This window comes from Somniosus microcephalus, chromosome 6 (assembly GCF_052327205.1).
Source record: "Somniosus microcephalus isolate GS21.2 chromosome 6, FLI_Smic_1.0, whole genome shotgun sequence".
Taxonomy (NCBI): Eukaryota; Metazoa; Chordata; class Chondrichthyes; order Squaliformes; family Somniosidae; genus Somniosus; species Somniosus microcephalus.
Window position 1 is genome coordinate 115,376,634 of NC_140992.1, and position 27,367 is coordinate 115,404,000.

The 27,367-nt window shown below is 43.9% G+C and overlaps 1 protein-coding gene across 1 annotated transcript in view; it reads right to left on the reverse strand.

Annotated features, from left to right (window-relative positions):
* The window catches only part of LOC147116019 (serotransferrin-1-like), a 250,161-nt gene that overhangs the window by 62,602 nt on the left and 160,192 nt on the right, over positions 1 to 27,367 (reverse strand). The window contains exons 4-6 of the mRNA XM_085990729.1: positions 22,567 to 22,749; positions 19,820 to 19,958; positions 16,246 to 16,301 (exon numbers count right to left, since the gene is read on the reverse strand). Of these exons, the coding sequence (XP_085846855.1) occupies positions 16,246 to 16,301; positions 19,820 to 19,958; positions 22,567 to 22,749 (378 nt within the window). The remainder of the gene's footprint in view (positions 1 to 16,245; positions 16,302 to 19,819; positions 19,959 to 22,566; positions 22,750 to 27,367) is intronic.

The following is a 27,367-nucleotide window of genomic DNA, read 5'->3' on the forward strand; positions in this document are numbered from 1 at the left end:
GACACAGTTCGGTAGATTTCCATCTTTACCACCTGGGCATTAAATACCTCCTAGGTGAAGTGCTGAAAGTGAAATTTGGCAGCCAGATCACACCCAGACGATGCTTAACAGCCAGACAGTAAAGAAGAAAATCTACCCCAATGTATCACAGAACCCACACGTTCACAGAGTGTATCACAGACCCAACATGCTTACACAGTGAATTACAGATGCAACATGCTCGTATACCATATCAGGGACCCAACACATTGGTACAGAATGTGGAGAATTTAACCTGGAGGCATGGGTGGGTTTGGGTTAAGGTGGGGGTGTTAAAACTGGCAAAAATGTCAGTGTGTCAGGAAGCCGGTTCCAACCCGCTGACCTCCGGGTTTAACTGGAGCGCGTTAGGCTGCTTGCACGCAACCCTCTCAAGAGAGGCAGGTTGCCTATTAACATATGGTAATCATGCAATGAGTGCGATATTTCAACTGATTTTTTAATTTAACGGTGCATCTACGGTTTTCCCGGGCTTCCTGGAACTCACCAGTGAAGGCAAGGCGAGAACACAGCGGCAAAAGAGGAGTCTGAATCAATCTCATGGAAATACTACAATAAAGACTCAGTAATCACATGTGTTTTCTTATCTGCTTGTGGGAAAGGGTTTGTTCACAGTACTTTTGCTGAAAAGTTACTTTCTACACTTTGGAGGTTTTCTCAATCACATCAGGATGGGTGGCGCTATGGCTGCCTTAGATTAGACCTTGGACGAAGACTAATATGACCAGTGCCAGCACCAGCACCAGCCTGCTGTTCAGAGACCTGTAGCTGGATAGCAGAGAGGGGAGCAGCAGAGCAGTCATGCGGGTCCTCCTCACGCCCACTGCCGCGCCTGGATGGCAAACCCGGAAGTAAAATGCTAATGAACTGGCTGAGTTAAAAAGCCACTGACAGACACGCTGAACTTACTTCCGGGTTCCCCGCGCAATATCGGACCCGCCTGCTCCCAACCCGTCTCCAAGTAAATATAGGGGCCAATATTACAGACACAACATGTACGCACAGTGTAGCACAGACTTATGGCCCTGATATTGCAAGTTCTGCGATCCACTGCCAGGTGTGCAGCCATTGCCAAGGAAGCTGACTCCACCGAAAATTCCAGGGTCAGCTCATTGGAATAACGCTGGGCAAGACATGGTCAGAGTCCCACAAGTAATAGTGCAGATGCACCAATGGAGGCCCAGAGTGTGACATAATTTACAGGCAGCCTGTGCTTAAAACTGGACATGGCAGAATCAAGTGGCATTTTAACAGACAGAGAGTTAGAGTGTTTCTTAAGTAGGATGAGGCTGAGGAGGGTGTTAAAGGGATAAAGGGTAAAAATTCTACTGATGCAGGCTGGAAAAAAGTGGCTGTAACTGTTAGTCGAGTCTCTCTGACCAACGGGACACCTCTGTAATGCAGAAAGAGGCTCAGTGACCTGAGAAGGAGAAGAGTTGACCTGAACACCGATCAGTAACCATGGAATCACAAATCACAAAGACAAATGTATATTTCATGCTGTAAGCGTTCAAGTACTGCTCTCTTGGTTGTAATTGAGAAAGAAATGTACAATTACTTTATCGTCTGAATCCCTCTATCAGACATATGTGCACATACTTTTTTCATCTATCATTTCAATTTTCTCATACAGTTGCCATTCTTGCATTTCAAAAGGTGAGAGATTACATCAATGGAAAAGGAAGGGTAGGAGAATGTAACGCCGCACTCCAACACACCAAACCATACCCTCCTCATGTGGGAGATGATTGCCCACAATGCTGAAAAAAAGGGCTATAGGCAGAGGACTAGCAGACATCTGTGTGTGAAGACCCCATGAGGAAGAGGCTATGGCGATGCTGGGCATCAATTAATCTCAAGAGGTGAGAGATGATGAAGCTGGAGTGCCTGCCACCAAAGTGGGTCCCTTCTGAGCAGATATCTGTGGTGTAGTAAAAGAGACTGCATGTGTATCATATACCTTGCTATCAGTGTGCGGAAATCCCAGAAAAAGAGGTGACGGGAATGGAGGCAATAATCTTAACGTGATTCTTTTTATCTGTGAAGAAGGAACATAAGCTCAAGCAGTACAAGAAGACCAGTGGTGTAGCTGCCTGGAGCCTCAGCAGAGGAGACCCACCCAAGATATTCCCCCTACTGCATCATGCACTCCCAGTGGCACTCAGCAGCCCAAAGAGGCACACACGGAGTGAACTAGTTAGTTTAGATGTGCAGTTGTCATTGAGTCAGTCATTGGCTATAAGGATGCCAGAGGATTGATTGGGGAATGTCACTCAAAGGGTGGACGGTGGATAGGCAATGGCAAACATTCAAAGACCGCATGGATGAACTACAGAATTTGTTCATCCCAGTTTGGCATAAAAATAAAACAAGAAAGGTGACTCAACCATGGCTAACAAGGGAAATTAGGGATAGCATAAGATCCAAGGAGAGGACATATAAATTGGTCAGAAAAAGAAGTAAACCTGAGGATTGGGAGCAGTTTAGGATTCAACAAAGGAGGACAAAGGGATTAATTAAGAGGAGGGAAACAGAATATGAGAGTAAGCTTGCAGGGAACATAAAAACTGACTGTAAAAGCTTTTATAGATATGTGAAGAGAAAAAGATTGGTGAAGTCAAGCATAGGTCCCTTGCAGTCAGAATCGGGGGAATTTATAATGGGGAACAAAGAAATGGCAGACCAATTAAATACATATTTTGGTTCTGTCTTCACAAAGGAGGACACAAATAACCTCCCAGAGATGTCGGGGAACATAGGGTCTGATGAAAGGGTGGAACTGAAAGAAATCAGTATTTGTAGGGAAATGGTGTTAGGGAAATTGATGGGATTGAAGGCCGATAAATCCCCAGGGCCTGGTAATCTACATCCTAGGGTACTTAAGGAATTGGCCCTAGAAATAGTAGATGCATTGCTGGTCATCTTCCAACATTCGATGGAATCTGGAACAGTACCCATGGATTGGAGGGTAGCTAATGTTACCCCACTATTCAAAAAAGGTGGTACAGAGAAAACGGTGAATTACAGACCGGTAACCTGACATCGGTAGTGGGGAAAATGCTAGAGTCCATTATAGAAGATGTAATAGCAGCGCACTTGGAAAACAGTGACAGGATCGGACAAAGTCAACATGGATTTACAAAAGGTAAATCGTGCTTGACTAATCTACTGGAATTTTTTGAGGATGTAACTGGTAAAATAGATAAGGGAGAACCAGTGGATGTGGTGTATTTAGACTTTCAGAAGGCTTTCGGTAAGGTCCCGCATAAGAGATTAGCGTGTAAAGTTAAGGCACATGGGATTGGGGGCAAGGTATTGACTTGAATAGAGAACTGGTTGGCAGACAGAAAGCAAAGAGTTGGAATAAACGGGTCTTTTTTCGAGTGGCAGGCAGTGACTAGTGGGGTACCGCAGGGATCGGTCCTTGGACCCCAGCTATTCACAATATATATTAATGATCTAGACAAGGGAACTAGATGTAATATCTCCAAATTTGCAGATGACCCAAAGCTGGGTGGGCGTGTGTGCTGTGAGGAGGATGCCGAGAAACTCCAGGATGATTTGAACAGGTTGGGTGATTGGGCAGAAGCATGGCAGATGCAATATAACGTGGATAAATGTGAGGTTATCCACTTTAGTGGCAAAAACAGGAAGGCAATTATCTGAATGACAATAGATTGGGAGAAGGGGAAGTGCAATGAGACCTGGGTGTCCTTGTGCACCAGTCGCTGAAGGTAAGCATGCGGGTGCAGCAGGCAGTTAAGAAGGCAAATGGTATGTTGGCCTTCGTACCGAGAGGGTTTGAGTACAGGAACAAGGATGTCTTGCTGCAGTTGTACAGGGCCTTGGTGAGGCCACATCTTGAGTATTGTGTGCAGTTTTGGTCGCCTTATCTGAGGGAGGATGTCCTTGCCATGGAAGGAGTTCAGCGAAGATTCACCAGGCTGATACCTGGGATGGCAGGAATGACGTATGAGGAGAGATTGGGTCGATTGGGCTTATGCTCACTGGAGTTTAGAAGAATGAGAGGGGATCTCATTGAAACTTATAAAATTCTGACAGGACTGGACAGAATAGATGCAGGAAGGATGTTTCCGATGGTCGGGGAGTCCAGAACCAGGGGTCACAGTCTAAGGATAAGGGGTAAGCCATTTAGGACAGAAATGAGGAGGAATTTCTTCACCCAGAGAGTGGTGAACCTGTGGAATTCTCTACCACAGAAGGCAGTAGAGGCCAATTCATTAAATATATTCAAGAAGGAGTTGGATATATTTCTTAAGGCTAAAGGGATCAAGGGGTATGGGGAGAAAGCAGGGACCGGGTACTGTATTTGGATGATCAGCCATGATCGCATTGAATGGCGGAGCAGGCTCGAGGGGCCGAATGGCCTACTCCTGCTCCTATCTTCTATGTTTCTATGTTTCTATGATGCGGGAGTAGAAGGAGAACCTTGCCATTCCTAAGTAGAGGCCCAGGAGCAGTCCATCCCCAACTCTGGAGCATGTGGATGATGATTTTAGGGGCCTATAATGAAGAGGAGGATGATTGCAGAGCATCACCGTGTATGTGGGCTCTGCATTCACTCTCACAAGGTGTGCGGCATATGGGTGCGGGTATGGCCAAGACTAATTCCAATCTTTGTGCCACCATCAGAGAGGGATTCTCATCGATGTCATGCATTGTGGGGGCCAGTGGCAGCTGCAAGAACATCTGCATCCACCCCCATTAAAAGGAGGTCTCCAAGTGCCTCCCACGTGGTACATTTAGTTGGATCTTCAGTAGCCTGTAATTTTAATTCTCCCACTCTGTTCTCGGCCATCTACACTGTTCCAATGAAGCTCAATGTAAGCTCGAGGCACAGCACCTCATCTTTCGATTAGGCACTTTACAGCCTTCCGGACTCAACACTGAGTTCAACAATTTCAGATCAGTACCTCTGCCCCCATTTTCCTGTTGATGATTCTGCCATTGCCATTTACACCGCCTCTAGAGTCATCTTTTGTTTCTTAACTTGTCCCATTACCATCTCCTTTTGCCTTGTATCATCATCCCTTTTGTCTTTTAATCTCTGCTACCTTCCATCATATCACAGGCCTTCCCTTTTGTTCTTTCCTCCCCTCCCCCCTTTCCTTGCCTCTGTTACATCACTAACTTTTTCCAGTTCTGACGAAAGGTCATCGACCTCAACTCTGTTTCTCTCTCCACAGATGCTGCCTGACCTGCTGAGTGTTTCCAGCATTTTCTGTAGATAAGAATGGAACCAGTCCTACCCAGCTGGACGATGGAGGAGGGGCATTGGAGGAGCATGGTGTGGTGAACCGAGCCTGTTTCTCCATTCAATAGGTCATGGCTGATCTGTGTCTTAATTCTATCTACCCACCTTGGTTCCATAATCCTTAATATCCTTGCCTAAAAAAAATCTATCAATCTTGACAGGTTGAGAAGGATGAGGAGGGACAGTTTACCACAGTCACAGTCACACAGGATGTCATTTGTGACTTTGATAAGGCTGTTTCAGTACTCTGGCGAGGTCAGAAAGCTGATTGGAGGGATTCAAACATGGAATTACGGGAAAGATGGGCACGGATTTGGGAGGCGATAACACGTTCAAGGACTTTGAAGATGAAAAAGGGGTTGGAGGTGGGGCTATAGTTTGCAAGGACAGAGCAGTCAAAGGTGGGTTTTTTGAGGAGAGGGGTGATGGCTGCAGATTTGAAGGGGAGGAGGAGCAGTACCTGAGGAGATGGAACCATTAACAACATCAGCTAACATGGGGACCTGGAAGGGAAGCTGTGTGGTCAGCAGTTTAGTGGTAATAGGGTCGAGGGAGCAGGAGATGAATCTAACGGACAAGGTGAGCTTGGAGAGGGTATGATGGGAAATAGGAGCGAAACTAGAGAAAAATGCGAGTTCATGGCTAGGACAGGGATGAAACTTAGGGAAAGTTTCACCCAGTGGGCTAGGGAAAGGGAGGGAAGTGGCAGAGGCAGCTGAACGGATTGTCTCAATCTTTGTGACAAAGAAGTCCATGAGCTCCTTGCACTTGTTGTTGGAGGTGAGGGTGGAGAAGGCATGGGAGAGGGGTTTAAGAAGACGGTTTGTAGTGGAGAAGAGAAGTCGGGGTTATCTTTACATTTCAGTATGATCCTGGAATAGTGAGCAGTTTTGGCAGATGAGAGCAGGACCCGATAATGCTTTATGCGGTCCAGCCAGATCTGGTGATGAATGGTTAAGCCAGTTGTCCACCGTGGACGTTCAAGTCTGCATCCCTTGGACTAAAGGGAGTGGAAATGAGGGCCATACCGGGGGTACGACCAAGGTGAGAGAGAGTAACGGTATTAATGAGGAGAAGGGCATCAAATGTGGAGGTGATGGTGTGATTGAGCAGATCGGTAGCTGCAGAAATGTCATGATGAATGGAGGGCAAAAGGCTAGACAGTTGGGAATTAGAAAGTGCAGTTGTAAGTGACGTGGGAGAGATTTTCTTTCCAGGGGTGGATGCAGAAGGAAGTGGGGTTGTGAAAGGGAAGGGAGATGTGGGTGGAAAGGGATACAAGGAAATGATCAGAGATGGCCTTATCCGTGATTGACACAATGGGAGTAGCGAGGCCACATGAGATGGCAAGGTCGAGGGGGGGCGGTGAATATGGGTAGGGGAGTTTATATGGAGGGAGAGATTTAGGGAGGATTGGAGTGCAGTGAACTCAGAGGAGAGAGAGCACGATGAGTTGAGATGGAGGTTGAAATCACTGAGGATGAGAAGTCGCTCAGTGCAGAGGCAGAGGGAGGAAAGCAGTGAAGATATCTTGGTGAGAAACTTGGTGTGGTACTTGGGTGGGCGATAGTGAACGAAGATATTGAATGAGAGGTGACAGAGGTGGAACAAAGTGAAATGCTCAAAGGAGGAGAAGTTGCCAGAGGAGTAGAGGGACAGACCAAGATGTGATTTGGTGATATGGCCTACACTGCCACCGCAGCGGTTTGGGCGAGGCAAGTGGTGAAAGGTATAGCCAGGCGGGGAAGCTTCATTTAGAGGGAAGGTGTCATCAATCCATAGCCAGGTTTCCGTCAAGGCCATGCAAACATCACAATATGCTCATGGAAGGCAAAGGCCTTGTTCACAAGTGAATGGACGTTCTAGAGGGAGATGCGGAGAGGGACGGTGATAGAAGATCCGCTGGCAAAGTCCACAGGGTCAGCGCTGGGAGCGGAAAGTGGGACAGGAAGCAGGTTGGCAAGATTAGCAACCAGCAGGCACGCTGGGCAGGAAGGTCAGCAAAAGAGTGGGTGGGGCAGTTGGGGCCGCTGCTCATAAGGAGGCAGTGACAAGTGCCTTGATTGGCCCTTCGGAGGATGCCGAGAGCCACAATTAAACAAACACATCGAACGTCATTTTGACTTTGGATGATAGTATAAATATTGATTCAGCTGCCCGTTATACATCTTTCTCGGTTTTCATTTCCATTGAAGTCACTGGAAGTTGGTTCATAAAATAATGAAGGGACAATATTGTCTTGGCATGAACAAATTATTTCAACTGGATAGGTTAGGGAGGCCCAGGAGTCACACTTATAAGTTACGTAAGGGCAGAACTAGGTTGGATGTTAGGCGGTTCTTCTTTTCCCAGAGAATAGTAACCCTGTGGAACAGACTGCCAGCTTGTGTGGTGAGTGCTGATTCATTGTATGTCTTCAAGAGAGAGCTGGATCTGTTTCTGTCTGGGGCAGAGATCAGGTTGTACAAGAGATAGGTACCCTGTAATATAGGCAGTGTCAATGTGATCTCCTGGACTATGTTTAATTGCCTAGAGGGATCAGAGAGAAATTTACCAGATGTTTTCCCCCTAATTGGCCTGGGTTTTTATCTTTTTTTTGCCTCTCCCAGGAGATTACATGGTTCTGGGTGGGTAGGGAATGTCTATATCATCTCTATGGGACAGGCTAGATGGGCCAGCTGGTCTTTCTGTCCAACATTTAGGTATATTTGCAATTCAACTGGTGTATTTTAAAAACTGAAACTAGCAGTAAAATGGAGAGACTCTCTCACCTTTTCTCTCCCCTCTCTATCACTCTCCCTGACCCCAGTCTCTCTCTCTCTCTTAATTTATGACACTTTCTGAAGTTTATAGAACACAAGACATGTAAGCAAAATTAAACATAGGAACATACTGCAAAAAATGGTTGCAGAGTGACCAAGGTTGGGAACTAAATATCCCAGGATACTTGACTTTTGGAAGAGATAGGCAAAATGGAAAGGAGGGGGTAGCCCTAATAATAAAGGATGGGATAAAGAGAGTAGAGAGAAAGGATCTTAGCTCAGAAAATCAAGATATAGAATCAGTTTGGGTAGAGCTAAGAAACAACAAGGGGCAGAAAACACTGATGAGAGTAGTTTATAGGCCTCCTAACAGTAATTGTAGTGTCGGGCAGAGTATAAATCAGGAATTTAGAGGTGCATGTAACAAGGGTAATACAATAATCATGGGGGACTTTAATTTTCATATAGACTGGGCAAACCAAATTTGCAGTAATAGTGTGGAGGACGAGTTCATGGAATATATTCAAGATAGTTTTCTAGAGCAGTATGTCAAGGAACCAACTTGGGAACAGGTTATTTTAGATCTAGTATTGTGCAATAAGAAAGAGTTAATAACCTTGTAGTAAAGGAGCCTCTGGGAAAGAGTGATCATAATATGATCCTATTTCTCATTTACATGTTGCCCCTTGACGACATCATCCGAAAACACAGCATCAGTTTCCACATGTACGCTGATGACACCCAGCTCTACCTCACTACTTCTTCTCTTGACCCCTCCACGGTGTCTAAATTGTCAGACTGCTTGTCCGACATACAGTTCTGGATGAGCAAAAATTTTCTCCAATTAAATATTGGGAAGATCGAAGCCATTGTTTCGGTCCCCGCCACAAACTCCGTTCCCTAGTCACTAACTCCATCCCTCTCCCTAACATCTATCTGAGGCTGAACCACACTGTTGGCAACCTTGGTGTCATATTTGACCCTGAAATGAGCTTCCAACCACATATCCGCAGCATAACAAAGACCGCCTACTTCCACCTCCATAACATCGCCCATCTCCGCCCTTGCCTCACCTCATCAGCTGCTGAAACCCTCATCCATGCCTTTGTTACCTCTAGACTTGACTATTCCAATGCACTCCTGGCTGGCCTCCCACATTCCACCCTACGTAAACTTGAGGTCATCCAAAACTCGCACCAAGTCCCGTTCGCCAATCTCCCCTGTGCTCGCTGACCTACATTGGCTCCCGGTTAAGCAATGCCTCGATTTAAAAATTCTCATCCTTGTTTTCAAATCCCTCCATGGCCTCGCCCCTTCCTATTACTGTAATCTTCTTCAGCCCCACAACCCCCTGAGATATCTGCACTCCTCTAATTCTGCCCTCTTGAGCATCCCTGATTATAATCGCTCAACCTTTGGTGGCCATGCCTTCTGTTGCCTAGGCCCTAAGCTCTGAAATTCCCTCCCTAAACCTCTCCACCTTGCTACCTCTCTTTCCTCCTTTAAGACACCCCTTAAAACCTACCTCTTTGACCAAGCTCTTGGTCACCTGCCCTAATTTATCCTTATGTGTCTCGATATCACATTTTTTTTTGTCTTAAAATAATCCTGTGCAGTGCCTTGGGATATTTTACTACGTTAAAGGCACTATATAAATACAAGTTGTTGTTGTTGTTGTTGATAGAATTTTATATTGATTTTGAGAGTGATTTAGTTAAGTCTGAAACTAGTGTCTTAAATCTGAACAAAGTAAACTACATAGGTATGAGGGGTGAGTTGGCTATGGTAGATTGGGAAACTGGATTTAAAAATATGATGGTAAATAAGCAATGGCAAACATTTAAAGAACTAATTCATAATTTGCAACAAATATATATTCCCTGAAGGAGTAAAAACCCCATGGGAAAAATGGTCCAACCATGGCTAACAAAAGAAGTTAAAGATGGTATTAGATTAAAGGAAGAGGCTTATAATGTTGCCAAAAAGAGTAGTAAGCCTGAGGATTGGGAGGATTTTAGAATTCAGCAAAAGATGACCAAGAAATTAATAAAGAAAAAGAGAATATAAGAGTAAACTAGCAAGAGACATAAAACAGATTGTAAACGCTTCTATAGGTATGTAAAAAGGAAGAGATAAGTGGAAGTAAGAGGCAGAGACAGGAGAAATTATAATGAGGAATAAGGAAATGGCAGAGACATTAAACAAATACTTTGTATCTGTCTTCACGGTAGAAGACTCAAAAAACATTCCGGAAAGCATGGGGAACCAAAGGTCTAGCAAAAATAAAGAAATTAGTATTAGTAAAGAAATAATATTGGAGAAATTAATCGGACCAAAAGTCGACAAATCCCCTGAACCTGATGGCCTACATCCTAGGCTTTTAAAAGAAGTGGCTACGGAGATAGTGGATGCACTGGTTTTGATCTTCCAGAATTCCCTAGATTCTAGAACGGTCCTCATGGATTGGAAGGTAGCAAATGTAAACCCGCTAGTCAAGAAAGGAGGGAGAGAGAAAACAGGGAACTATAGGCCAATTAGCCTGACATCAGTAGTAGGGAAAATGCTATAATCTATTATTTGGGACTAGGTAACAGGGCACTTAGAAATTCATAATATGATTGGGCAGAGTCAATACGGATTTATGAAATGGAAATCATGTTTGATAAATCTGTTTTTTGAGATTGTAACTAGCAGGCTAGATAAGGCTGAACCCAGTGGATGTAGAGCATTTGGATTTTCAAAAAGCATTTGATAAGGTGCCACACGAGGTTGTTACACAAAATTAGGGCTCATGGGATTGGCGGTAATATATTAGCATGGATTGAGGATTGGTTAATGGACAGAAAACAGAGAGTAGGAATAAACAGGTTATTTTTGGGTTGTAACTAGTGGGGTACCACAAGGATCAGTGCTTGGGCCTCAGCTATTTATGATCTATATCAATGACATAGATGAGGGGACCGAGTATAATGTATCTAGAAATAACAACAGAAAATGCTGGAAAAACTCATCAGGTCAGGCAACATCCGTGGACAGAAATTTGAGTTGACGTTTCGGGTCGAACCCTTCTTCAAAACTGGAAAGAAAAGATAGATCAGAGGCAGGGCTGCGATCGGACAAAAGAATAAAAGAAACAAAAGAAGTAAAAAAGAGACAATAAAAGGTATTAGAAGCTAGACGAGATGGTAATAGGCTGAGATTAGGTGTAAAGTGTACTGGCAGGGCAAGAGATAGCTGCCAGGTGTGAGAGAGAAACAAAAGGAAAGGGGGGGGGGGGAAAGGAGTGGAAAAATTACAAGAAAAAATGAAATAGGGGCCGAGGTTATGATCTGAAATTGTTGAACTCGATATTGAGTCCGGAAGGCTGCAGAGTGCCTAATCGGAAGATGAGGTGCTGTTCCTCGAGTTTACGGATCTGAAATTGACACAAAGCTGGGTGGGAACGTAAGGAGGACGCAAGGAGGGTGCAAAGGGATATAGACAGGTTAAGTGAGTGGGCAAGAATATGGCAGATGGAATATAATGTGGAGCAGTGTGAAGCTATCCACTTTGGTAGGAAAAATAGAGAAGCAAAATATTTTTTAAATGGTAAGAAACTGGGAAATGTTGGTATTCAGAGGGACCTGGGTGTCCTTGTACACGAATTACAGAAAGTTAACATGCAGGTACAGCAAGCAATTAGGAAAGCAAATGGTATAGCGTTTATTACAAAGGGATTGGCTCTATAACCTGTTAAACCATTGCCTAGCAAAAATCTATAGCTCTCAGTTTTAAAACTATTAATTTAGCTAGCATCTACTACTTTTGTGGGAGACAGTCCACACTTCTACCACCCTTTGCGTGAAGAAGTGTTTTCTAACTTCCCTCCTGAATGGCCTGTCTCTGATTTTAAGGTTACGTCCCCTTGTCCTAGACTGCCCCACTAGCGGAACAAGTTTCTCTCTATCTACCCTAGCAATTCTTTTCAACATCCTAAAAACCTCAATTAAATTACCCTATAACTTTCTATATTCCAGGGAATAAAAGCTTAGTTTATGTAACCTCTACTAATAATTTAACCCTTGGAGCCTTGGTAACATAATGGTGAATCTGCACTTTACTCCTTCCAAGATCAATATATCCTTTCTAAGGTGCAGTAGCCAGAATTGTATACAGTACTCCAGATGTGGTCTAACCAGGGTTCTGTGTAGCTGTAGCAAAACTTCCTCCTGTTTATATTCTAGCCCACTAGTTATAAAGGCTAACTTTCCATTAGCCTTTTTGATTATTCTTTTATACTTGACTACTACATTTTATTGATTCGTGTACATGGATCCCTAAATCTCTTTGGACCGCCACTGTTCTTAGCTTTTCACCATTTAAATAACATTTTTTTGTCTAAAATGGATGACCTCACACCTGCGTCGAAATCCATCTGCCCAGTTTTGCTCACTCACTTAATCATAAAATAAATTATCTGGTCATTATCACATTGCTGTTTTTGGGAGCTTGCTGTATGCAAATTGGCTGCCACGTTTCCTACATTACAACAGCTACTATACTTCAAAAGTACTTAATTGGCTGCAAAACACTTTGGAACATCCTGAGGTCATGAAAGGCTGGGGCGTCTAGAACCAGAGGTCACAGTCTCAGAATAAGGGGTCAGCCATTTAGGACTGAGATAAGGAGAAATTTCTTCACTCAGAGGGTGGTGAGTCTTTAGAATTCTCTACCCCAGAGGGCTGTGGATGCTCAGTCGTTGAGTATATTCAAGACAGAGATCGATAGATTTCTGGATATTAAGGGAATCAAGGGATATGGGGATAGTGCAGGAAAGTGGAGTTGAGGTAGAAGATCAGCCATGATCTTATTGAATGGCGGAGCAGGCTTGAGGGGCCAAATGGCCTACTCCTGCTCCTATTTCTTATATAAATGAAAGTCTCTTTTATTTATGCCTCTGTAATTTTATGCTCCCATCTAGTCTACTTACTATATCACCAATCTTTGTGTCATCGGCAAACTGGGATAAATGGCTCACTATTGTGTTATCTAAGTCATTAATAAATATAGTGAATAGTTGAGGCCCCAGCACAGATCCTTGTGGGACACTGCTAGTCACTGCCTTCCAATTCATGTACATACCCATTATCCCTATTCTCTGTCTTCGACTGCCGAACCTATGTAATCCTATGAACCAATCTCCTAACCAAGTCAATAACTTGCCTTCAATTCCATGAACTTTAATTTTAGCTAACAGTCTCTTATGAGGAACCTTTTCAAATGCCTTCTGGAAGTCCATATAAGTTACATCCATAGTCATGCACCTGTCTACTACTTTAGTTAGTTCCTCAAAAAATTCTATTAGGTTCGTTAGATATGACCCAGCCTTTACAAATTCACGTTGGCTCTCTCTAATTACCTCAAATTTCTCTAGGTGCTCAGTCACTCTGTCCTTAATTATAGATTGCAATAATTGCCCCACAACAGATGTTCGACTGACAAGTCTATAATTTTCTGGTTTCTCTCTTTCATCTTTCTTAAATAAAGCCCATGGGATTAAAAGGACAGAGGCTGCATGGATAAAAAATTGGCTGTGGAACAGAGAGCAGAGAGTAGTGGTGAACGGTTGTTTTTTAGACTGGAGGGAAGTGTACGGTGGTGTTCCCCGGGGGTCAGTATCACTGCTCTTTTTATATACATTAACGATGTATGTATTTCAAAGTTTGCAGATGATATGAAACTCGGAAATGCCGTAACCAATGAGAATGGCAGTAACAGACTTCAGGCGGACATAGACTGGTGAAATGGACAGACACCTGGCAGATGAAATTTAACACAGAGAAGTGTGCAGTGATATATTTTGGGAGGGAGAATGGGGAGAGGCGATATAAACTTAATGGTACAATTTTAAAGGGGGTGCAGCAACAGAGACACCTGAGGTGTACGTACACAAATCATTGGAGGTGGCTGGACAAGTTGAGATGGCTGTTAAAAAAGCTGTGGGATCCTTGGCTTTATTAATAGAGGCATGGGCTGGATTTTCATTGAGGAGGCGGGTAGGAGGCGGGACTACAACTTTCAGGGTTGTAGTCCCGCCTCCATCGAGTTCTAGCCAACCCATACGATTTTGACTTGATTGACCTTGTTGAGCCGGCCCAGCGCGCTCAGCAGGCCAATTAAGGGCCACCCGGCAACAGGTGACGTCACAGATTGACATTTCATCTGTCAAGACCTTTTGACAGATTAAATATCAGCGTTTCGCAGCTGTTTGAAGCTGTCAAACACTGACAATCTGTGCTTTAATTTAATTCCTTCCTCTCAGGATGATTTAGTGATCTCCCCAGAACAGAAAGCTGAATGTTGCAATTTTGACAGCTGGCAGCCATTCTGCTTTCTGTGCCGGTGAGATGAGGGACTCCCGAGACCTGAAGGAAGGAAGGCTGTAAAGGTAAGTAAAATTTCTTTAAACACTTTAAACACACCAAACACACTTACTTCTGCACTCATGCACCCATCACTCACCTGAACACCGGACATCTCGGCCCCTCCAAGCCCGACAGCCTGCCTCGCTAACTTGGCGTGGTTTGGAACCATCAGGAATCCCACACTTCACCATTGAAAATAGGGATTAGGCTAAAAACTGCCTGTTAACTACCTGTTAAGAGGCAGTTAATTGGCACTAATCTCCTTCCCACCTCGGGGAGGTGGGTCCCAGCACGGGTCGAGTACCCACCTCCGTTGAAACTGGCATGGAGGCGGGTTGGGGGCGGGATGGGTTCGTGCCCCCCCCCCCCGATTTCAAGATTTTAACCCCCCACACGCCTCCAATCCCACTTCCACGGCTCAATGAAAATCCTGCCCATAGAATACAAAAGCAAGGAACTTATGCTAAAACCTTTATAAAATAGTGGTTAGGCCTCAGCTTGGGCACGGTATCTAATTCTGGGCACCACACTTTAGGAAAGATGTCAAGGCCATAGTGAAGGTGCAGGGAAGATTTACTAGAATGGTACCAGGGATGTGGGACTTCAGTTATGTGGAGAGACTAGAGAAGCTGGGGTTGTTAAGGGGAGATTTGATGGAGGTGTTCAAAATCATGAATGGTTTTGATAGAGTAAAAAGGATAAACTATTTCCAGTGGCAGAAGGGTCGGTAACCAGAGGACACAATTTTAAGATGATTGGCAAAAGAACCAGAGGCGACATGAGGAGAATTTTCTTTACGCAGCAAGTCCTTGTGATCTGGAATGCACCACCTGAAAGGGTGGTGGAAAGAGATTCAATAGTACTTTCAAAAGAGAATTGGATAAATACTTGAAGGGAAAACATTTACAGTGCTATGGGGACAGAGCAAGGGAGTGAGATTAATTGAATAGCTCTTTCAAAGAGCCAACAAAGGCACAATGGGCCAAATGTATCATTCTATGATTCTTTGATTTTATGAAAAGTTACAACAGGTGTATACTCAGAAAAAAATTCTCAATCTCTTTCTCACGCACAGAGCTTCTCTGTTAAAAATGCTTTCAATATAAATTTTGCCTCAATACAGGTTTTGAAATCTGTCCTGTTATTTTTCAAAATTATTTGAAGAAAAGCCAATGAGCAAAAGCTACTAGAAGTTAAAGAAAAATACTTCATCAAACTGAATGCTACCCTGGAACAATTAGATACATTGCACATGCGCAGACTGCACAATCCAAATTCAGTTAACGACATCACAGCTCTAGACAAAGACATCCAGTCCAAGCCCAGGCTTTTGAGAGAGACTGAGACCTTCAAGTAAAATCTTTAATGAAGACATTAAAGAACACAATAAAGAACTCTATGAATAAATTAAGTAATGCCATTGTAAAATAAATAATTTTTTGAATTTTGAAAGAACAATTCCTTCAACCCTTATTTCGGACATTAGAAATTTCAGTTACAGAGAAAAAAATGGCTGCTCAAAATTTTCAGTTGAAAAACTTTCAGGAAGCATTTTAAGCAATTTGAGGGGGAAAGCCGCCCAGAGGCCAGATTGTACAATTACGGTGTGATGAGTTTAGATCGGCACAGCCCATTCTAAACATGGATAAAGTTGAACCAAAAGTGTGAAAAATATGGCAAAAGGAACTAAGGTTTGGTAGTCAGGACGTGTGTGCATAACTAAGATTTATACTGAGAGACAGATAGATTGCACAGATTCACCTACCTGGCACTGTGGTATGTTTCACAAAGGCTACTTCTCCAGCACCGTCTTTCAAACACCTAGAAAGAAATAACCACATCAGTCAGTTTACCATGCAGAGCCAGTCTCATCCCCCAATCTAGAATGTCACAGGGGCTTAGTCATCTGGTAAATCTTTTACAAACGTCACCAGTGGGTTTGGACATAGAACAACATGCAACCAAGAGATGTTATCTGCTATTAAACATTTTTATATCTAATGCCAAAGAAATAACAACAAAAAAATCCTGATTTCAAAACTTCACACTGCAGCAGATCCAAAGCCCATTATCATAGACAAACCCTCTGTTGCACCATAAACAAACCCAGCAAAGCACCATAAACAAATCTCCACTGTACCATCAACAAAACCCTTTTAAACCATAAACACCCCTCTGTACTACAAACACCCCGCTGCACTATCAGCAATGCCCTCCCCCCCACCCCTACACACCATAAATAAACCCATGTTGTACCATAAACATAACGGCCCGTATTTTCCGACCCCCTTGGGTGTGTACGAGGTGTGTACACACCCATGGGGGCCTCGCAACTGCCAGTTTCAGGCATGCGAAACGTATGCACTGAAAACCGGCACTTCCGATCTGTCAAGAATCCTCTTGACAGATCATCCACCTGCCCTGGAGAAGGGCCTCTGCAGGTGGAGAGTTCCGCTTTCTGCACAACCTCCGCCCGCTGAAAATCTTATGCCTGGTAAAAGCCCGCGTAAGGCCTGCTTTTACCAGCATAGGAGTTTAAAAAGAAAAAAAAAAAATTCCACTCATTTATAATTTAAAAATACTTTTAAAAAAGGCAAGTTTATTTTTAACCCCGTAAAAAACTTTAATTATTTTTTTCAAAAAATTACATTTTTGTTTAAAATATTTAATTTAATGTAATTTTAAATAATTTTAAATACATGTTTTTTTAAAATTTGTTTAATGTTTTAGTGTGTTTTTTGAGTGATCCCCATTCATACTTTTGACAGAACTATGTGGAGAGACCTGTCAAAAGTGTGAAGGGGGATTCCCTTCTTCCATTGGTTCCCCATGGCCCATGTGATCCCAGGGACGCTTGCGAACCGCCTGCGCCCCTGGGATACCTGGGTCACTGCGCGCGCGCACCAGGAGAGGAAGTGTCGGGACCTATGCAGGTAAGTTCGTAGATTTTTTCCGGATCAGAGGCATCTGCACGCAGGAAGCCTCCGATCGTAAAATCTGGGTCAACGTGCTATACCGTAGACAGACCCCAGCGTAAACACTCTCAAGTCGGGTATAGCATGGGATAAAGACAGAAGAAAACTCTCACTGCATTGCCCCATCAAACACTCCCAGGTCATGTACTTCACAATTTAGATGCAAAGTAAAGCTCCCTCCGTGCTGTTGCATTAAGCATTCCCAAGTTAGGTACAACACAGGTTAGATACAAAGTAAAGCACATACTAGATTGTCCCATCAAGCATTTCCAGGTTATATACAGCACAGGTTAGATGCAGAGTGAAGCTCATACTAGATTGTCCCATTCTCATGTCAAGGAAAGGACACACTAGACACTCTGCTCCAACAATGTGCCTCAGTCCCAACAACAGAGAAGTGCACTCAGAAGGTTGTGGGTTCAAGCCACACTCCAGAAATTTCAGTGCATAATCTAAGATGACATAATAAGTAGGGTAGATGGAAGCAGAAAGGTGCAAAGGGATATTTCTAGATTACGTGAATGTGGGGAAGTGTAAGGTCATCCACTTTGGACCTCAGAAAGATAGATCAGAGAATTTTCTAAATGATGAGAAGCTACGAACTGTGGAGGAACAGAGATTTAAGGGTCCATGTGTAGAAATCACTAAAAGCTAGTGGACAGGTACAAAAAAAAAGGCAAATGGAATGTTAGCCTTTATCTCAAGGGAGCTAGAATGCAAAGGGGTGTACGTTATGCTACAGTTGTGTAAAGTTCTGGTTAGACTGCATCTGGAGCACTGCGTTCAGTTCTGGGCACTGCACCTCAGGAAGAATATATTGGCCTTGGAGGGGGTGCAGCGCAGATTCACAAGAATGATACTGGGGATAAAAGGGCTAAAGTATGAGGACAGGCTGCATGGACTAGGCTTGTATTCCCTTGAGTAAGTTGTGACCTAACTGAGGTGTTTAAGATGATTAAAGGATTTGATAGGGTAAGTGGGGTGAAACTATTTCCTTTGCTGGTGGAGTCCAGAATAAGGGATCATAACCTTAAAATTAGAGCTAAGCCGTCTGGGAAGATGTCAAGAAGCACTTCTTCACACAAAAGGGAGTAGAAATCTGGAATTCTCTCCCCAAAGAGCTGTTGAGGTGAGGTCAATTGAAAATTTCAAAACCGAGATAGATTTTTGTTAGGTAAAGATATTAAGGAATATGGAACTAAGGAAGGTAAATGGAGTTGAGATACAGATCAACCATGATCTAACTGATTGGCAGAACAGAAGGTTGTGGGTTCAAGTCCCACTTCAGAGATTTCAGTACATAATCTAAGATAATGCAGTAAGTAGTGTAGATGGGAGCAGAAAGGTGCAAAGGGCTGAATGATCTCTTCCTATGTTCCTATGACACTCCAGGCAGTACTGAGGAAGTGCTGCACTGCTGGAGGTACCTACAGGTATTTGTGGCTGAGACATTAAACCGAGGTCCCGTCTGCCCTCTCAGATGGACGTCAAAGATCCCAAGACACTTTTTAAAGAGCAGGGGAGTTTTCAGTGTCCTGGCCAATACTTATCCCTCACCCAACATCACTAAATCAGATTATCTAGTAATTTGTGGGATCTTGCTGTGTGTACATTGGCTGTCAACATTATAACCGTGACTACACTTCAAAGGTACTTTGGCTGTGAAGCATTTTGGGACATCCTGAGGTCATGAAAGGTGCTGTACAAGGGACTAGGGACTAGGGACAGGGTCACTGGCAAGGCTTGGAAACTAAGCAGAGCCAGGCCTGGTTAGTACCTGGAGGGGTGACCATCAGGGAAGACCAGGTGCAGAAGGTCACGGAAGGAGCCCCGTAGGAGGGGCGGTTGGTGAGAAGGTCACGGAAGGAGCCCCGGGAGGGGCGGCTGGTGAGCAGGCCCGGGCGTTGGGCTGAAGATTGTCGGAATGGTGGAAATGGAATGGCGGTGCGCACAGACGCAGCAGCTTTGCTTCTCCCAGGACGGTGCTATTTACGTTTAATGTTAATGTTATTTGTACTGGACTCATGGGAGCTTGCAAGATCACATTTCGTTGTGCATTGTACAATGACAATAAAGTTGAATTATTATTATTATTATTTCTTTCCCATGTGGTTCCAAAACACCCTAAATGACTTGTTTCTCGTGTGGTTTACAAAAGAAAAATCCTGGATGGATAGGCTCAACAACATTGTTCCCTTATTTTCAGTTATACATTTTACTAGATACATCATTAATATTAACCAATAGGATGGAGAGATTCAAATTTGTTTACAACTTAACTGCACCCAATAACCAGAGGAGTGGAACTTGCTGTCCTACAGAAAGTTTTGGTAATTTCAGACTCCAGAAACAAGGAATACCTACTTAAATGCTCCTGAATAATCGTAGTACGGTTCTGTGTGTGATCGCTGGCAGGGCTTTTTTCCTATACACAGCTCACACAGCTTAGGGAAATTTGCGCTGGCACCTGGGACACAGCTGGAAGAAAAGTACTGTGCCACAACTGGAAGAAAAGTGGAAATTAATATAATCAATTAAGGGAGATTTTCTAGAATCTGCATCCAACAACTTTGAATTACGTAGCCACAGTGAATATCGAAAAACTGGGCATGTTGGGAGCGCATGTCTGTAAAAGAACTCGCCTGATTTTTCTGAATGAATGGAAGGATAATCAGGCAGATTCCTTTATAGGCACGGGTTCTGACCTGCCCGATTTTCTAATATTTGCTGCACCCAAACGATCCAGTGTGCCTGGACACAACCCAAGCAAAATCTCCCCTTAACAATAGATAGACAGAGCTAGGAGGCTGGTCAATAAAAGGTAAGGCTACAAACGAGAACTTCAGCAAAGTAAACACAAAGCTCTGAAATGACACCATGGGTTACTTGTGTAAAAGCACTTTATATATTCCTTCTTTTTTAACAGTAGATGGGATGATGCATGTGTCACAATAACGGAGGAGGAATTAGCATATATTGGACTGGAATGAACAAACTTTTAAATAAAAATTTAATTTTTCTTTAAAGTTTCTTAAAAATTTAGATTTTTATTAAAATAGATAAATGTGACACTGCACAAAATTAAAATGTGTCTTTCAGACCCATAACGTTTGTTTAGCAGTCAATATGCTGTTAAAACCCCAGTTACACCTAATCCCTTTGGGTCTAACTTTTAGTGAGAAATTTAACAGCGATATTACTGTGGAAGTGCCAAAATTGTCATCAGTTTCCCTGATTTGAGAGATTTCACAAATTCCAGGCCAATGAGATTTAAACGTATGTAACGTCAAGCAACAAAATACTGCAGATGCTGAAAATCTGAAACAAAAACAGAAAATGTTGGAAATACTCAGTCCAATCCCATCCACTCCCACTGCTGCTCTAACAGTCCCAGTCCGATCCCATCCACTCCCACTGCTGCTCTAACAGTCCCAGTCCGATCCCATCCACTCCCACTGCTGCTCTAACAGTCCCAGTCCAATCCCATTCACTCCCACTGCTGCTCTAACAACACCATCCAATCCCTCCTGCTCCTACTGCTGTTGTAATAGCTCCAGCCAATCCCTCCCATTCAAACTGCTGCTGCTGTTGTCCAGCCTACCCTCTGATCTTCTGAGTCAGCAATCCCAGGGAGAGGAAGAAAGGAAGGAAGGGAGAGAAAGAGAAAGGGAATAGAGGAGTAGAGGAGGGGAAGGAAGAAAAAGGGGTGAGGGGTAAGGAAGAGATAGATACAGAAGGTAAAATGAGAGGGACATAGAATGGAGGATGACTGAGAGACACAAGATGTAAGGTGAGAGAGAGACGTACAGAAGGGGATGAGTAGGGAAACTGAAATAAATGGGGATAAACAGAAAACAAAAGGAGCCGATAGAGAGATACAGAAAGGAAGGAGGGAGACAGCATATAAAGACAGAATATCGACAGGGCACACTGGAAATTCAGGAGCATGCTGACCCCCAATTTTCAAACTAGTTTGGCTACAAAGACATGGGCAGCATATACCCAAATTTATATGACCTGCCAGCCAGCGAGGCTGCCTTCCCTTCAGTGAAGGTTTGCAAAATTACCCCTGTACTGCACTGTTCCCACATCCCACAATTCTATTAGCTTTATCATTGCTCTGCCACATTAAGTACATATTGCAAATGACAGGTGTACCTTTACTTCCTGGTCTCTTTCTACATCTCCTTTTGCTAATTCTAATCCGTTCATTATATACTTGTGGCACATCTTTTCCCAATGTGTAACACTTTACATTTATCACAATTTAATTTAATTTGCCATCTACCCAACTGCATAATTGATCTAAATCCCTCCACAGAACATAATCTCCATTTCCTTTTTTTTACCCAACTTCTTCTCCTATATCATTTTCTAATCTAGATTTCCATGGCTCATAGTTTTAGAAGTCTTTCATGTGAAACTTGGCCGAAAACCTGTTGAACAATCAAATAAGCTGCATTGTACAGAGTTTCTTTATCTACTTTATTTGTAACTCCTGCTCCCAGCTCTGATTTCCGTTATTTCACCTGTTATAGATGTTGGGCTAATGAGCCTGTAGTTGCCTGGGTCAGATTTACTGCCCATTTTATGGGGGAGATGTTTAACTGCTGGCTGCCATTTCTAACCTGAAAAACGGGCAACTGGTAGTTGAAGGACTGCTGGAGGCCTTTTGCCCCCATATGCCAGACTGAATCAAATTTTAGGCAGGCTCTAAATGGGCACTCCAGTCCAAAACAGGTAGGATGCTGCTTAATTACACAAGCGATGGTGGGGGATGGGGGGTGGGGTTCCTATGCCTGTTGTAGGACCCCAATTGCAACATTGAAAGAGAAATGGGCAGTGCATACACAGCACAATGCAGTCCCATTTCTGCAGATGTTGAGTGGCCTAATAGGTGATCTTGAAAAGACCCCACAAAAATATGCCAGCCTGTTCTCACGACCACCCGTCATCTGTTCCCTTCCCGCCCACGCGACACATCTGGTCTGCCTGGTATTGGCAATCTTTTTTCAGTTAACTTTTGATTAACCTCTTTGTTACTTTCACTGACCCAGTTGAGCACAACCATTGAAAAGTTTCTGACAAAAGAAAGCAAGACAGCACGTTACATTTTTCAACAGGGTCTTCTCTATTCCATGCATCTGGATTGCGCTCCAGAATGGTTCCTATTGGGATGATCCAGCCAGCAGATTTACCCAGACCAGTGTGGCATGATTTCTTGCCCTTCAACTCATTGATCATAAAACTGCTGTCTTTCTTTACCACTGCTACAGCATAGTAGCAGGACTCCCCTGTAACACACAATGCAGAGTCATGTCAGAGTCATGGGAACCCTCAGAAATCTCATTTCCAGTTCATACCCAATGCATCCACATCAATTGGTTTAATTCTCCATGTTATTCTGGTGATGTAACGAGGCCAAATCCTTGTGGAAATTTTACAGAAGGCTCTGAAAACACAAGTGTTAATGCTTCTCAAATGTCTTAAATAATGGAAAGCAGAATAAGACACACAGGTTATTGAGGTCAGTATGAGATCGCCGCAGAGAGGGGTCTATTAGATGTTGAGGTTACTGCCGAGAGTGAACTAGCGCAGGTATTGAGATAGCTGTAGAGAGGTGTCTATCACAGGTATTGAGATCGCTATTAAGAGAGGGGTCTATCATAGATTATTCAGATGGCTGTGGAGAGAAGTTTATCACATTTTATTGAGATCACTGTAGAGAGGGTTCTATCACAGGTTATTGAGATCACTGTAGAGAGGGTTCTATCACAGGTTATTGAGATCACTGTGGAGAGGGGTCTATCACAGGTTATTGAGATCACTGTAGAGAGGGTTCTATCACAGGTTATTGAGATCACTGTGGAGAGGGGTCTATCACAGGTTATTGAGATCACTGTAGAGAGGGGTCTATCACAGGTTATTGAGATCACTGTGGAGAGGGGCCTATCACAGTTTATTGAGATCTCTGTGGAGAGGGGCCTATCACAGGTTATTGAGATCACTGTGGAGAGGGGCCTATCACAGGTTATTGAGATCACTGTAGAGAGGGGCCTATCACAGGTTATTGAGATCACTGTGGAGAGGGGCCTATCACAGGTTATTGAGATCACTGTAGAGAGGGGCCTATCACAGGTTATTGAGATCACTGTGGAGAGGGGCCTATCACAGGTTATTCAGATCACTGTGGAGAGGGGTCTATCACAGGTTATTGAGATCGCTGTGGAGAGGGGCCTATCACAGTTTATTGAGATCTCTGTGGAGAGGGGCCTATCACAGGTTATTGAGATCACTGTGGAGAGGGGCCTATCACAGGTTATTGAGATCACTGTAGAGAGGGGCCTATCACAGGTTATTGAGATCACTGTGGAGAGGGGCCTATCACAGGTTATTGAGATCACTGTGGAGAGGGGTCTATCACAGGTTATTGAGATCATTGTGGAGAGGGGTCTATCACAGGTTAATGAGATCACTGTAGAGAGGGGTCTATCACAGGTTATTGATATCTCTGTGGAGAGGGGTCTATCACAGGTTAATGAGATCACTGTAGAGAGGGGTCTATCACAGGTTAATGAGATCACTGTGGAGAGGGGTCTATCACAGGTTATTGATATCACTGTGGAGAGGGGCCTATCACAGGTTAATGAGATCTCTGTGGAGAGGGGTCTATCACAGGTTATTGATATCACTGTGGAGAGGGGCCTATCACAGGTTAATGAGATCACTGCAGAGAGGGTTCTAGCACATGTTATTGAGATCATTGCGGAGAGGGGCCTATCACAGGTTACTGAGATCAGTGTGGAGAGGGGCCTATCACAGGTTATTGAGATCACTGTAGAGAGGGGTCTATCACAGGTTATTGAGATCACTGTGGAGAGGGGTCTACCACAGGTTATTGAGATCACTGTAGAGAGGGGTCTATCACAGGTTATTGAGATCACTGTGGAGCGGGGCCTATCACTGGTTATTGAGATCACTGTGGAGAGGGGCCTATCACAGGTTATTGAGATCACTGTGGAGAGGGGTCTACCACAGGTTATTGAGATCACTGTGGAGAGGGGTCTACCACAGGTTATTGAGATCACTGTAGAGAGGGGTCTATCACAGGTTATTGAGATCACTGTGGAGCGGGGCCTATCACTGGTTATTGAGATCACTGTGGAGAGGGGCCTATCACAGGTTATTGAGATCACTGTGGAGAGGGGTCTACCACAGGTTATTGAGATCACTGTAGAGAGGGGTCTATCACAGGTTAATGAGATCACTGTAGAGAGGAGTCTATCACAGGTTAATGAGATCACTGTAGAGAGGGGTCTATCACAGGTTATTGAGATCACTGGGGAGAGGGATTTATCAGAGGTTATTGAGATCACTCTGGACAGGGGTCTATCACAGGTTATTGAGATCACTGTGGAGAGGGGTCTATCACAGGTTATTGAGATCATTGTGGAGAGGGGTCTATCACAGGTTATTGAGATCACTGGGGAGAGGGGTCTATCACAGGTTAGTGAGATCTCTGTGGAGAGGGGTCTATCACAGGTTATTGAGATCACTGTAGAGAGGGGTCTATCACAGGTTATTGAGATCACTCTGGACAGGGGTCTATCACAGGTTATTGAGATCACTGTAGAGAGGGGTCTATCACAGGTTATTGAGATCACTCTGGACAGGGGTCTATCACAGGTTATTGAGATCACTGTGGAGAGGGGTCTATCACAGGTTAGTGAGATCACTGTAGAGAGGGGTCTATCACAGGTTATTGAGATCACTCTGGACAGGGGTCTATCACAGGTTATTGAGATCACTGTAGAGAGGGGTCTATCACAGGTTAATGAGATCACTGTAGAGAGGGGTCTATCACAGGTTATTGAGATCACTGGGGAGAGGGATTTATCAGAGGTTATTGAGATCACTCTGGACAGGGGTCTATCACAGGTTATTGAGATCACTGTGGAGAGGGGTCTATCACAGGTTATTGAGATCATTGTGGAGAGGGGTCTATCACAGGTTATTGAGATCACTGGGGAGAGGGGTCTATCACAGGTTAGTGAGATCTCTGTGGAGAGGGGTCTATCACAGGTTATTGAGATCACTGTAGAGAGGGGTCTATCACAGGTTATTGAGATCACTGTGGAGGGGGGTCTATCACAGGTTATTCAGATCGCTGTGGAGAGGGGTCTATCACATGTTATAGAGATCACTGCAGAAAGGGGTCTATTATAGGTTATTGAGATCACTTTGGAGAAAGGTCTGTCACAGGTTATTGAGATCACTGTGGAGAGGGGTTTATCACAGGTTATTGAGATCGCTGTGGAGGGGGGTCTATCACAGGTTATTCAGATCGCTGTAGAGAGGGGTCTATCACATGTTATAGAGATCACTGCAGAAAGGGGTCTATTATAAGTTATTGAGATCACTTTGGAGAAAGGTCTGTCACAGGTTATTGAGATCACTGTGGAGAAGGGTCTATCACAGGTTATTGAGATCGCTGTGGAGAGGGGTTTATCAAAGCTAACTGAGATCACTGTGGAGATGGGTCATAGCTGAAGTTCTTTTTCAGATCCTTTGGTGGTAGCTCCATTAGTGGGACCTGTAATTTATGAAATTTATTCTTATGTATACACTGTGAACAACTAATCATTTTTAATTTTATGGAATCAGAAATTTGGAAGATGTACAGATCTTTGAGGGAGCTCTCACCCAGACTCATCAATCTGGAACATGACAGTTTTAATAAAGAGAGAGATTAGGGCCAGGGAAGGGATCTATGCACTTCACTTCAGAATCTGTATCCAGTTGAAATATTTTAACAGAATCATTTCCACATGTAACAATTCTGTGACACACCAAATGATGGATACATCATTAATTAAAGATGCTACCTCCAATCAGAATCTTTCTTACTGATAAAGATGGAAAACAATTGTCTCAAAAGATCACCATATCCTGTCTAAACAGCCCGTGACGATACACTGAGCTCTGCCAGGCAATGTATGCAACAGATCCGGGTGGCAGACTCACAATAGGGGTAAGCAGTGGGTGCTATTGAGCAACTGCAGGTATCAGGCCCATTACAAATAAAGGACTAAAAATTCGATGAGGCCCGAAAACAGGCGCGAGGATTGCAATGCGCAATCTGCCCACGCCCGTTGAATGCAGCGACATTTTTGCTGCCTGCGAATTATCATGATTAATGAGTTGAGCCCAGCACTGAGAGCGCTGCTGGTTGGCTGAGCGCTCAGCAGGGGGACCAAGTTCATGGGGAGTGATCTCTATTTAAAGCTAGCCTCCAGTTTGAAATGCAGTCTGCACTTCTTAAAGTGGAGGTGCTTTCTGAAATAAGCACTTCATTGTAATTATTGTCAAGACAACTGTAAGGTAGCTATGGCTCAACCGGGCAGAAAAAGGGCACCTAGGTTCTCAGACGCAGCACTAGTGGCCTTAGTGCAGGGGGTCAATAGGAGAAGACAGGTCCTCTACTCACTAGTGGTCAGGAGGACATTCAGACTCACTGTAAGAAGGCAGTGAGAGCAGATAGCTGAAGCAGTCACTGCCAGCAGTCTTGCCCCGAGAAACAGTGCTGAAAGAAATTTAATGACCTCACACGAGTGGTCAAGGTCAGTGAATGCAGCTTCAAATGCCAGATCCCACCAACTGCACCACTAGCCTCACACACTGCTCAATGCACCACACCCCCATCACTCACCTACCAACAATCTCCACCAATCACAATTCATACTTCACAATCACAGCTTCACCTCACCCTGACACACTTACCACTGCTGCAAGCCTAACACTCACATCTCACGCCTTGCACACACTGCTACATATTCCACCATGACAGGCACATCACCCAAACACATTGCACCACACTCACTGAAACACTTCTCTTTCTCTTGCAGGCCAAGG